This window comes from Cyprinodon tularosa, unplaced genomic scaffold (genome assembly GCF_016077235.1).
Source record: "Cyprinodon tularosa strain WSP-4 unplaced genomic scaffold, ASM1607723v1 ctg117, whole genome shotgun sequence".
In the NCBI taxonomy this organism is placed as follows: domain Eukaryota; kingdom Metazoa; phylum Chordata; class Actinopteri; order Cyprinodontiformes; family Cyprinodontidae; genus Cyprinodon; species Cyprinodon tularosa.
The window spans coordinates 1,187,911-1,201,485 of NW_024037970.1; the positions used below are offsets into that span (position 1 = coordinate 1,187,911).

The following is a 13,575-nucleotide window of genomic DNA, read 5'->3' on the forward strand; positions in this document are numbered from 1 at the left end:
TTTTGTGTCCGATTAATCGAAAAAATAATCGGCCGATTCATCGATTTTCAAAATAATCGTTAGTTGCAGCCCTACTTGTGTTGTAACTATTAGGGTTTGTTCCTCCCCTTGAAAAATTTGATTTGCATATTTTGCAAACAGCCTTACTTTTGTCGTCCTCGTTCACTTGGAAATATTTCCAAATAGCGGACATGCTAACTCTCTTTGTGTTCGCTCCCTCCTTCTCTATACTCTGGCTGGCGGGTTCTTGACGTCACACTCTTCGCTGCTTGAAATGTATGCTAGTATCCGGTAGGGATGGGCGATATGGGCTAAAAAATTTATCACGATAATTTCTAGGTTTTACCACGATAACGATAAGTGACGATAAAAAACAAAACAAAAACACAAAATCGGCCTAATGTATGAAACCAATCAAACAAGCCTGAAATATGAGAACTAATTTCACATTTATTTAAATGCTACACAGCAAATATAACTTGGCTTATAAAAGTTGCAAAGTAGTGCAACTGTAAATACAACCTGATAAATTGAGAAACAGAACTTAAAAGTATTTTACTGAAAATTAAAACTAATCAGTAATCACCTCCTAATATAAATGGATGTGTAAATTACCAGTTGCTGGAACATGCCATATATTGGATAAATAAATACCAGTGCAAGTTCTAACATACTTTAGACTCACTTCACTAAAAATAAAATTCAAATGTTATATTAACCTGTAACAACATTTTTTGCTGTTGGGCTACAAAAATGTGCAAATTGCATGATAAATAAAGGGGGAAAAAAACGAAAAATCTAAATACTAAAATAGAAATAAATAATTTCAATAAATTCCAACAAACATGTAAAACCTGAAATACTTCTTTGTGCAAGAATGTACAAATAAGACTAGCAGGATCGTCAGCATGCTAAACAATGAAATAAAAATAAATAATATCAAAAAATTTAAAAAGAATATAAAAACTGAAATACCTCTCTGTGCAACCCTCCTTCTCCACAGATTGAAGCGGCAAAATATCTTTAGCCAGGCAAAACGCAACGGCCTCTGTTAACTCTTTTCATCGCTTGCTTTGGCTGTCATATGGTGTGGAATAAGCAAACGCGTCAGCAAGTTTTATTTGAGTGGCAGTCGGTTTCTTAACAGAGGTTTTCGAAGTCGAGGCTTCTGCTGCATCGCAGAACATCTTCTGACTAGCATCATATTCCGGTTTGTGTTTTAGGTGGTGAAATAAATTGGTAGTGTTGCTCCCCTTTGTCGTCACAGGTTGTCTGCCAACTTTGCATATTACGACTTTCTCCATATCAGACTTTTTAAATCCAAACCAGTTCCAGATAATGGAGCTGGAGCCTCTTTTAGGAACCAGGTCTTGGGGCACGTCTCCTCCACCTTCCGCCATGCTTGTTGTTTGCACATGGCTCGCACGTGAGTTGGGCTGCAGGTGTGTCACGCGCAGTATACGTCACAGGCGGGAGTTTATCTTTTTTATCGCGAGATGACAAATTGTTACCATGAGGAATTTCTTTGACGATATATCGCACACGATAACATATCGCCCATCCCTAGTATCCGGCCCTGTAGTATCGGTACAAATTTATACCAGTACCAGTACAAATTTATACTGATGCCGATACCAGTATCGGCATCAGTGCATCCCTATATATATATATATATATATAAATATTAGGGCTGCAACTAACGATTATTTTAAAAATCGATGAATCGGCCGATTATTTTTTCGATTAATCGATGAATCGGACACAAAATATTTTTTTTATATTAACCTCTTTATTCCAAAATAAACATTTTAGACAGAACAAACAAGCACACACATACAGGTTTCTCATTAACTGTACTGGTGCAATATGAAAAATAAAAGTTTGTGTTAAAACTATGCAAACTTACATGAGAAATGTAGCTGTACATCCACAAAATATAGGATACTTTGTTTCATAAAGCGCAAAAAAAGACATTTTTGTTTTTAAAAGCCCCTAAGGGGTTCAAACAATAGGCCCCCCCCATTTCAACAAATGAGTTTTTTTTAGACTAGAAGAGTTCTGCCTTTTAAGACAGGAAAGTATAGCAGTTAAAGTTGCTACTTGAGAAAATACTAAACCATAGAGATAAAAATAGCCCTGTGATTCAAATTATAAATTGTATTTGGAATAAAAATGAGAGAACTAGGGGTGCTAAAAAACACATCCTCCAAAGACAGATATTTACATGGGAATGTGGCAGATAATTAATTGACATATTACTGATCTTGCTGGATTTTATTCTGCTTTACTTCCATAAATTGCAGGATCTTCTTTACTTTATCTTTGCCAGAAGATTTAAACTTTAAAAGCCTTGCCCTCATAATTTGCAAATTAATTTATTTATAAAGAAAATATAAACGCTGCTTAAGCTAATTCAAATGAAATTAAAAGTAAAATAAGAAGCCAACCTTATCACTGTCTGTAACCTACTAACAAGCTAAGGAAAGCATCAGATGAGCTACCTGTAACTTACGTTTCCCCACTTTAAAATGAAACAAACATGGTTACTCATCCTGCTGATCAGCTCTCTTCACTGCCATTGAAGGCTCCAACGTGTTTTCTTTTCAGGTGCTGCGTCATAACAGTGGTGCTTCCGTGCCATGCTCATTTGTTTTTTACAAAAGTTGCATGTTACGACTTTTTTCACTTTACAAAGCGCAGGCTATTTTAATTATTGTGATCAATTTGCGCCGTCAATCCCGGGGCATGCGCGCTTCATTTGCAGTCTGGACGCTGAGGGTAAACTCCTCACTAAAATCCTGCGGCTCAGACTGCTAGCTGAGAGGGATTCTGTGGGAGAGGGAGAAAGGCGTTGGGATGGGGGAGGCGCCCCACGGCAGCAGCTGCCGCTGGAGGACAAGAGTAGGAACGATACATGCTTTCACCTAAGAGTCTCCAAAAGCCGCCAGTGACACCGTAAAAAGTCGCCAGATTTGTCGCTAGTCGCTTTTTAAAAAAAATAGTCGCTGGAGGGGTCTGAAAAGTCGCTGAGTTGGCAACACTGCAACTGCGGCGCTGACTCGCTCCGCCATATTTTTTTTTCTTCCCCGGGATGACGGCGGCGGCGGATGACGCATTAATCGCGCGACACAACTAATCGATGATTAAATTCGTTGCCAACGCTTTTAAAAGTTGATTTTTATCGATTTTATCGATTCGTTGTTGCAGCCCTAATATATATATATATATATATTAGGGCTGCAACTAACGATTATTTTAAAAATCAAATCCTGCGGCTCTGACTGCAGTGCTGAGAGGGACTCCTGTGGGAGAGGGAGAACGCGGTTGGGATGGGGGAGGCGCCCCACAGCAGAGTAGGAGCGATACATGCTTTCATGTAAGAGTCTCCAAAAGCCGCCAGTGACACCGTAAAAAGTCACCAGATTTGTTGCTAGTCGCTTTTTTGAAAAATAGTCGCTTGAGGGGTCTGATAAGTCGCTGAGTTGGCAACACTGCACCTGCGGGGCTGGCTCGCTCCGCCATATTTTTTTTTCTTGCCCCGTTTCAGTCAAGTGGATGTGACGGTGGCGGCGGCGGATGACGCATTAATCGCGCGACACAACTAATCGATGATTAAATTCGTTGCCAACGCTTTTAAAAGTTGATTTTTATCGATTTTATCGATTCGTTGTTGCAGCCCTAATAAATAAATATATATATATATATATATATATATATATATATATATATATATATATATATATATATATATATATATATATATACAGGGACGTCTCCCTGTCACCCCCTGCAGCTGAAAGATGTTATTCCCTGCAACTGTTATCTGGGGGTTAGGTGTTATTCCCCCAGGTTCTGTCCTTCCTCCGCAGCCAGAGCCAAAAGCTCCCTTTCTCCGCCTCCTCAGCCAGTTCCTTTGTTGCCTTCCTCAGCCTTCCTCCCGTGACTCCCACGTCTTTCAGGAGGCGTATGGTCGACAACCCTGTGAAGCCTCGGCATCCGACCTCTACTGGGTAGATGGTAGTCTTCCAGCCCGCCTCCCGGCACTCCGCACCCAGCTCTGAATACTTGGCCTTTTTTCGCACAAAGGCAGCTTCGATCCCTTCCTCCATTGGCACAGTGAGCTCAATGAGGGCTACCGCTCTTGCCTTTATGGACCACGCCACAATGTCTGGTCGGAGAGATGTGGTGGTGATTTCTGTGGGAAACTGAAGCTTCCTGTCCAGGTCAACCTTCATGCTCCACTCCTGGCCAGTAGTGAAGGGCCTTGAGGTTTCTCTTTGCTTGAAGCTTCTGATTCCTCCTTTCGCGACAAAGATGGTGGGGTCCTCTGCTGGCGATGGTGTTCTACTACCCTTTCTGCGCTCCTCCAGCACTTCGGCTAGCTTTCTCAAGACCTGGTCGTGGCGCCATCTATAGCGGCCCTGTGAGAGGGCCACTTTGCAGCCTGACAAGATGTGCTGGAGGCTTGCGTTTGGAGCATTGCAGAGTGCACAACATTCCTCGTTTCCGAACCACTGATGAAGGTTCCGAGGACGGGGAAGCGTGTCATATGTTGAGCGGATAAGGAAGCTAAGTCTTGCCTGTGGGTTCTTCCACAAGTCTGACCAACTGATGTTCCTGGGGTTGAGATTCCCTCCCAGGTTGTCCAGCTTCCTTGCCGTCCCTGAGACACAGCCTTGATCTTATAGCGGTCTTCCTCCATCCTCATCACCTCCGCCACCACCATTTCCTTTCTTTCCTTGTGATGGGCCTTGGACCAGAAGCGTGGTGCTTCTCCCAATCCTAGGCCTGCTCTTCCTACCTGCACCCTGCCTAAAATGTCCCTGTGCTGCAGCCGGCTTACCGCTTGGTCGACCTCGGTCTGGGCGTTCCACTTGCGGCCAGTCAGGACCCTGGCGTTAGCATTCCTAACCAGCTCATCTGTGGACTCGCGTAGCTCGAGCACCAACCTGGTCTTTTCTTGCATGTAGCCCAGCTGTAGCGATCTTAGGGTTAGCTGGAGCATGTTCCTCCCAAATAGGCCGGCTTCAGAGAGGCACCGTGGCAGCCCCAACCCATTTCGGATAAATGAATTAATATATATATATATATATATATATATATATATATATATATATATATATATATATATATGCAAAAAAAAATAAAAGACATGTACTTGTAATTCAGTCTAGGGCTGCAACTAACGATTATTTTGTAAATCGATTGTCAATTCTTTTTTTTATTGTTTTTTATTGATTAATAATCAGCAAAGATTCCTGAAAGAAACGAAATAAACGAATAATAAACGAAATAAACGAATAAACGAAGTGAAAATCTTTCCATTTGAGGGGTTCTGGATAGTTTTTTTTTTTAATCTTAAATGCAAATATTTTTTTTTTTTATTAATTTTTTTTTACAATTTTAGTATAATTACTGCTCTAAGGGGGTAGCTCTGTTATCTAAAGATGTGTAAGTCTCTCTACTCCAGTTGACGAGTAATAGATTACTATATTAGTTGACAGTTATTTCAATAATTGATTAATCCGATTTAATTGTTTCAGTCCCAATTCAGTCTTAATTTTATATCTTGAAGTTGTATGTAATGTCATTATCATAAGAATGTAATCAGTATATGTATATTGCATGTACAGTACATCATCAATTCACCCTATTTGGCACATCAGTAGAAGTTATGTTTGAGCGTGTGTAATATTCTTAATATCCAGTACCCCTGAAAATGAGAAAATCGTCATCATTTGACATGTATTGCTTACATTCTGACTGGTCTAACCCACTGATCTCTATGAATAAATGGAGAACTGGGGTGTGTCTCACGAAGCAGGTTTAACAAACGCAGATTCAGATGCACAGCTCTAAATTGATCTAGCCTGATGTTGGAAACTCAGTTTTCGGTTTCACAACAGCTGCTATGAATTAGTTTAATCAACTGCAAGTAGAACCACTTAAGAGTTTAGCAAGTGCATAACCGGTATGAAAAGCCATTATCAGTGGAGCCCCCGATTCGACGAGTCAGCATGGCAACAGGAAGTGCCTACAGTATTTCACCCCTACGAAATTAGAGATTTTTATGCAGAAATTATATAAAAAGGGAGTTTAAAAAACAGAGAAACAGTGCTACAGCTGCAAAGGAGAGGAAGATGGCAAAGGAGAAGATTGTTGTTCGAGTTAATGTGAAAGTTTCTAAGTTCCATTTGTAGATCACTAAAATAAGATTCTTCCTGATAAAAATCTCACTCCTAGACTGAACTTTAATGATACATTTTCTAAATAACATTTTTGTAGCAGAAACTGAATTTTAGAAATTAAAAAGTGAAATTATACTTGTAAAAATTAAGTTTTATATATCTAGAGAGGTTTACACATCTTAAGTGTCTGTTGTGACATTTATCAGCTTGACTGAATATGTATTTATAAAATCTGAAATTTCTTCATTGTTAAAAAAATACAAATGATGACGTGTATATTAGGAATATGGAGATCTGAAATTGATTTCTAGACCTCCATAATGTTTAATCTACATAGATGTGAATGACATTTTGTTTGAGATGGTCATTTATATAAAGAAAAATTGTTTTTTTCAGATATCAACAATACAAATTCAGTAAAATGAATACATATTAATACGGCTTGCCATAGTTGCTGTTACCGTGATATTATGGGATTATTTTTTAAGTGGTAGTGGATCAATGTATCCATTTATATGAAATCATCTCGCAGCAGGTGAAGATGAAGAATAAAATAGTTGTTCTAATAGATGGAACTTCATCATATCATGGCGTTCTTCAGTTTGATTCTGTCTTCTTTTACACAGTAAATACTAAGTGGCTGTTTCCAGCTGCTTCGGATGTTGTCATCGCGATAAATCAGAGTGAATCCTAACTCTAAAATAATTCCTCTCCCCCCGCAAAATTAATCTAGTGTAATAGTGTAAAGTCATGTGTAATCTGAAAACTATTTCATTAGTTCCTTATGTACTGTAAAAATAAATACAAATTATCCGCATGTCGCTCATATTAAACAAACAAAAAACAAATAAATCTCCTTTGCTGTCACTGAGTTGTAGAATCCTCTCCCTATAAGTATTTAATTTTCTGAAAAGGTGCTGATCACTCTTTTATAAGATCCTCATCAGACAGACATTCAATGTTTGTTTTTCAAAAGCTGGACCTAGTTGATGATGTTTACTTTTATGCACAAAACTACAACAAAAATCTGACCAAATCAGAAAATGAAACGGCGTGATTGCGTTTAAGGAGAGCGGAGACAGAGGACACTCTGAGTTTATTAAGGAAAACCTGCTCCCGACCAGGTTCTCTGGGGAGAATGTTACTACGGTGACTGAAACAGGTTGAGGAAACTCTCTTTGTGAAACGGAAAAGTCAGTTTCTCATATTTCAGGTTTAGAAAACGTAGTTTTCAGTAAACCTGCTTCGTGAATCGGACCCCATTGGTCTAACCAGGTACCTATATGGCGGTTTGTAACTTGGCAACGTGTACTACCAATGGCCAAAAAGCTATCCAGTGAACACAGATCAGTGGTTTCCGCATTCAACATGAGTCACACTTGAAAAATCTTCCACTGATCCACCCCCGAATTAAAAAAGTGGGATGTAAATATAATTTTTTGTTTTGACTGTTGCACTAAAATAGTTACTCCCTATATTTATTTTAAACAAAACTCCATCCACATTCTGCCCCTGTTAACTGCCTTTAAGTTAAATTTGATAACATCAAATTGATTTAGTTTCAGTTCAGGTTAAAATTACCCAGAAAACTGCAAATGTTTTATAAAGTTTATCTTGAGTTTTAAATGTTTTGAGTACTTTCTGTCTTGCTAATGTTGGTGTACATAAGCAAGACATGGAAAAACATGTTTTATGTTATTGTATGTTTACCATATCTTCCCTTGGTTTGAGTTTGAAGACAACCTTAAATTACATAGGGGAGAGACACGCAGGTAGTTTGGTGTTTGTGAGTGGAAACCCCATGTAAAAAAAAAAAAAATAAAAAATCAAGGGCACTATGTAGTTTCTTAAAAACATAAAATCTACATTTTTTTTTTTCTGTGCTCCTAGATTTTTTTTATGGGACCACTAGTGTTCCTGGTTAGAAAGCTAAGATACAGTTCTGATTAAGAGTACTAAGATAATGGTTTCATTCAACTGCTGTTCTGCTGTTACTTAAACTGCTGTCAGGTATGTTTACTGCAAATTTCTAGTGAAAGAGAAGCAAAAGTCCTAAGTAAAGCTGTGCGTTTCCATAAAAAAAAAACTAAAACCCTCTTCAATCTGTTTGATTTTGTGCTTTCGGATAAATGAATAATGATAAAAAAAAAAAAAAACTATTAGCCACACCTTAAGATGCCACCGCTGAAGCAGATTGTTTTGCACACAATCCCGTGGATTTTTCTTTGTTGTTTGACAGCTTCTTTTTTTAGTTAGGCAAACAAGACATCAAGACTAGGAATTGAAAAGTTACATTTTAAATGATTCCAGAGAGTTAAAAGGTTGAACCCATCTTGGAACAAAGCCTTAGTAGGCACTTATGAGAGAATTTTAGTTTGTCATATTTCCAAAAAGGTTTTTAAACAGCAATGCCCTTGCCTTGAAAAAATGCAGCCAGTGGTATAAGACATTTTATATTTAGTATATTGCATTAAAAAAAAAAAAAAATTTGATTAGAGTATAAAAAATTTTATATCCTGGCAACCTTAGGGACAGGGCCGATCCGATACCAACTTAATTTACAGATTGGAAATCCATAAATTAACACAGGGACATTCGGATCTACGCATTTTCAACTATGTAGTCTGCTTAAATGACTCAGCAGGTTGTTCCTGGTCACAAGAGCACCAAGACTTTTTGGCAAGTGGAGAGAAATGGGAAAGGAGCTGCCAGGAATCACTGCTGGAGTCATTTAAAAAAGAAAGTAAACCATCGACTGATAATATGGAAGCAAAATTAATCACAGAGAAGTTTCTCGACTTTATCGTTAACCAGCCATCATCAGTGGGGGAAAACTAGGGATTTTGTAGTTGATAGATACTCTTTAGTGACTGCGCTACCAGAAGTATATATCCAAATGTCAACAAAAATAGCTGAAAAATAAAAGAAGTTCCAGCTCTGAGCTTCATTACAGATATTTGGACTTCAGGTATCTGCACAATGTCAATAAGTCTTATTGTTCACTGGCTTGACTCTGATACTTATGGCTTCTTTAATGCGGTGCTTCAGGTGAAAATGTCTAGTTACAACCTCTGCCTCCACCACCAAGCTGTAAATCACCGGCACATCCCTTTGGAAAAAGTGCATGTCATTCTATGGGACAACGCAAGTAAAATGTCAGCTGTGATAGACACCATGGTTGTTTGCTGTCTTGGTTCTTTTGCTCACACTCTGCAGCTTGCTGTGCATGATGGGCCTGATGTCACAAACTATTGTATGTGATGCATTAGCAAACAGTAGAAAGATTGTTTCAAGCATTCACAACTCTGAGTGTAACTTGGAAGTCTTGGAGCTTGAAATACAATCTATGGCGACCACAACCACTCCAACCCATCTTGTCCAAGATGTCCAGACAAGATGGAACAGCTCCTTCTATAAGATCAAGAGCCTTCTGAGAGAAAAGCAACATTCTTTGTGCCTACGCTGCTGACCAAAACCTTCCGGAAACACTTTGAGCCGACAAGTGGAGTTTACTAGAAAAAGCAATGACTGTGTTTGATTCCATAGAGGAGTTGATGATAAAAAATCAGTTCAGCAACATCCACTGCATCCCATCCGTCACAGTTCTGAAGCCCTGTCTGCTGGAGGAGAAAAGTACATATAGCAGCATCTAAACGATAAAAAGCTGTCAACAGGCACTGAACCCTATACACTGTTGCCACTTTCCTGGACGCTCGTTATAAGGACAGGTGAACCATATTTTATTACTATTTTCCTGTGACTGGATCGGAGCGGGCAAAATATGGTGGAGCACAGAGCGTTTTTTAATTCAAAGGCTTGAGCAAGAATGTGTGAGCAAACGACAATTAAATAAAATTTTTAAAATATTTATTTGATTGATTGACTTAAAACCTAGGCCAATGCCTATGCTGTTTTCTTCGCCTATAATCTGTTATAGTCTATGTTGAATCGCCGAGACGAGGATTGCATATTGTGTGAATAAAAAGTGGGATAAAATATCATAAAAACATACACTAACTATACTGAACAATATAGAGTGGGTTTACATAAAGTGAAAATCGCATTCATGCATTATACACTATTTAGTCATTTGCAATGGGATGCGAAGTGACCCTTTTCAATGTAGTCTAGTATAATAACTTAAAAAATTAAGCGGCAGGAAAATTAAGGTGAACGTGGAGTGGATTTTGAGCAGAGCGTCCTGGTAACTTTGAGCGGCGGAGCGATTAAGCGAATATTCCCCAGAGCGGGAATTGCGCAGCGCTCCGCTCCATTTACATGCTCTGGACTGGATGCACGTGTCTACATGCTGACTTATGTGTGTGGCTGTGTGCATGCTTGCAGGTCAGGTTTTTGCAGCAGCAACAGATTAAGCTGTACTCAAACTATTTCATTTTTTTGTGAAATTCTTTATGGATGGAAAAACTGCCATGGGGCCAAAGGCTGAGGGCAGAGAGAAATTTTAATTTTCCTCAAAAAGAACCTGCCAATGTAAGAGTGAGATGTGTTTAACACCATATCGCTCCATCAGTGTAAATTTCTTGATGAGTCATCTGCTCATTTTTTGTTTTTTAGCTTAATTCAGGTCACCTTTGATGCCGAACCTCCTTTCCCTTGTTCAAAATGATGCTAAACGTTTTAGTGAGATTATTTGTGTGTATAAGTTGTTTTGCACTTTATTCTCATAATATATGACATTTGGCCCTTTTCTTTTTTATATTTCATATTTGAAAACCTTTAATTTGTTGATGAAATGAGTCGGTGGCCAACATTTTTGCTGCTCAAATGAAGCAGCTCTTTATAGTTTAGCTTGAGAGACGTACAGAACCACCTTGGCTTTAATTTTGTTGTTCAGAATGATGCACACCGTTTTCTTTATATTGTGTAATAATTGTTTATAGTTGACTTGTTGCACTTTTTTCCTTTTCTAATATTTGACAGTTGATTACTTTAAATTGCTGCTCCTACAAAAGTCAATAATACACTTTTTATTTATTTGAACAATTTCTTCTTAAAAGCTCTGAATTGTTGATGCAACAAGCCAGTGGTCTAAGCTTGTGCTGCTCAGATGAAGCAGCACCTGATATTTTGTTGAGAAGTTATAGGTAAAGTGTTGACTTTTATCTGTGCTGTTTAGTTTAGATGGAACTCTTTTATTGTGTTTCTAGAACTCTTTGTGGCTCGTCTTTATATTTAATAAATATCAATTTACAACCATTGCAGTTTTAGATTTACTTTTAGGATGGGAATTTCCTCATTTCTGACATCCTTACTTCAAGTTTCCTTTGGGACAGATGCTTATATGTGTCCATATACTAGCTTGTAGAGTGTAGTTTTTAACCTCACATAAAATGAATAATGATAATAAAACTCTGGTATCGGGATAATGCCACTATCGGCAAATATCCAACTTCAGATTTCGGTATCGGAAGTGAAAACATGGATCAGTGCATCTCTTGATAACCTTATTGCTGAACCAGATAAGTCACTCCTAAATATCAGTTGCCTTCAGTTTTGTAATATCAGAGCAAACCTGGTTCTTCTGTTCTTCTCAAACTATTAGGCTTCCAGGATGTTTTCATTTCGAGGGTCTAGAGGAGCCACATTTTCAGAAATGCAAAAGAGGAATGTGCCAACAGCATCAGAATCGAGAGATTCAGACCCATCTTCCATCGATGGTCCTAAGGATTATCACTTAGTCGGACAGGAAACTAAGACCATCAGACCCAGTAAGCTTTGGAATGGGAGCTTCCATTCACTACTCTTGATTGTCTTTTTGAAAGTGACACACAGTTTCTTGATAGACTTTCACATTTAATGTCTTTGTTTTCACACTATTCTTTTTTAAGACAACCTGGTAGTTTAACCTGTTTTTTTTTTTTTTTTATGCTGTTTTTATTGAACTCAGGTCCTCCTGAAAAGCCAAAAATCTCTCCCAAAATGCTGGTTGAAAGATACAACAATGGCAGCACCGACGCCGTGTCTTTGCTTCATCAGCTTGCCCGTGTTCTACAGTTTAATCTGGAAATGAAAGAAACTGTAACCCCAGGTGAGAAATTACCGTAAAACGTTTCCCCGACCTACTTGTGGCAAGTGTGGATGGTTGAGTGGAAGGTTCTGCTTCCACCCAACCATCAGTGAATTGTTCCTGCACTGTGTGTGTGAAAAATGCTGAGTAACAGAACCACTGAATGTTTTCATTTTTATGAGTAGGTGTCTTCTTATCTAATTGACATTAAAGAAAATTGGTCTGTATTGTCATTTTTTGGTATTTTCTTTTGTTTGTGTTTTAAGTCTCTGCTACTGCAGTAAGAATATGGAATTCTGGTAAAATCATTTTTTATGCAAAGTTTATTAAATCTGTAACATTTGAAAGTAGTTTAAGGAGACTGTAGGAAAAATAGTCTTTCTGTGAGTAGTAGTTTGTTTTGGTAATAGCTGTGGCAAACAATATCTCCTCCTGTGTGTTCAAGTTTTTGCTAAACAGTATGCAATCTGTTTAATTACTCTTTTCTATATTACTCCTTTCTTTCAAGACAGAAATTAACGAAGTGCTGAATAATAATAATAAGCGCAGATAAGATGGGCTATGATTCATCATTTGACCTTTTTGGATGCTATAGGCACAAATAATAGACTGTATAGAACACTGTATAAGTGATAAGATTTTTATGATCTCGTTTCTTGTTTGTGTTTCTTTTTTCATAGGGAATGTGGCAGGATTTTATTTTGCCTTTGCTGTGGTGATAGATGGTGCACAGCAGAGGACTGGCTTTGGCGTGACTAAAAAGGAAGCTCGTCAGCATGCAGCAAAGCTGGCTTTGGAAGACTTTTTGCCAACATTGGACTGTTTCAGATCTGATCTTCCTCAAGCCTCAGGTTTTGTATTTTGAGAACATCAATCTGTTTTTGTTTGATACTTGATGATGTCAGTAGTTATAACATTATGAAAGTAATTTGACTAAATCAAGTTGTTTTGGGTTAAAATTATGATTTTTAAACTTTCTTCTACTGTTAATAAAAAAAACAAAATAGAAAGGTTGGTTGGGATTTGTTGTCATGTGCTGCATTAGATATTTCATAAAGGAAAATAATTTTTTCCCCCTTTTTCTTTTAAATCACTGCTGAAGGAAAAAAAAAAGCAAAACATAAGGCAGCAAATTTTCAAACATGAAGATTTTCTCTTTAAATGGATGTGAAATGCATTAAGATTTTTCATTGTTTTTTTTAAGAGATGATAAAATACCTTTAACCAGTGGTATCCACATATTTTGCAAAAGGGTCCAAATATGTCAAGTACTCAGGGGATAAAAAGCTTTTTTGTTTGTAGGTTAACGTTGTATGAACTTGTTTTTCCAACACTTAGTGTTAAATTACCTCTGTTAAA

The 13,575-nt window shown here is 37.9% G+C and overlaps 1 protein-coding gene across 1 annotated transcript in view; it reads left to right on the forward strand.

Moving 5' to 3' along the window:
* adad1 (adenosine deaminase domain containing 1 (testis-specific)) overlaps positions 1-13,575 on the forward strand; it is a 34,618-nt gene that overhangs the window by 4,306 nt on the left and 16,737 nt on the right. Inside the window, exons 2-4 of the mRNA XM_038308246.1 lie at positions 11,752-11,917; positions 12,097-12,237; positions 12,897-13,067. Of these exons, the coding sequence (XP_038164174.1) occupies positions 11,761-11,917; positions 12,097-12,237; positions 12,897-13,067 (469 nt within the window). The 5' untranslated portion in view covers positions 11,752-11,760. The remainder of the gene's footprint in view (positions 1-11,751; positions 11,918-12,096; positions 12,238-12,896; positions 13,068-13,575) is intronic.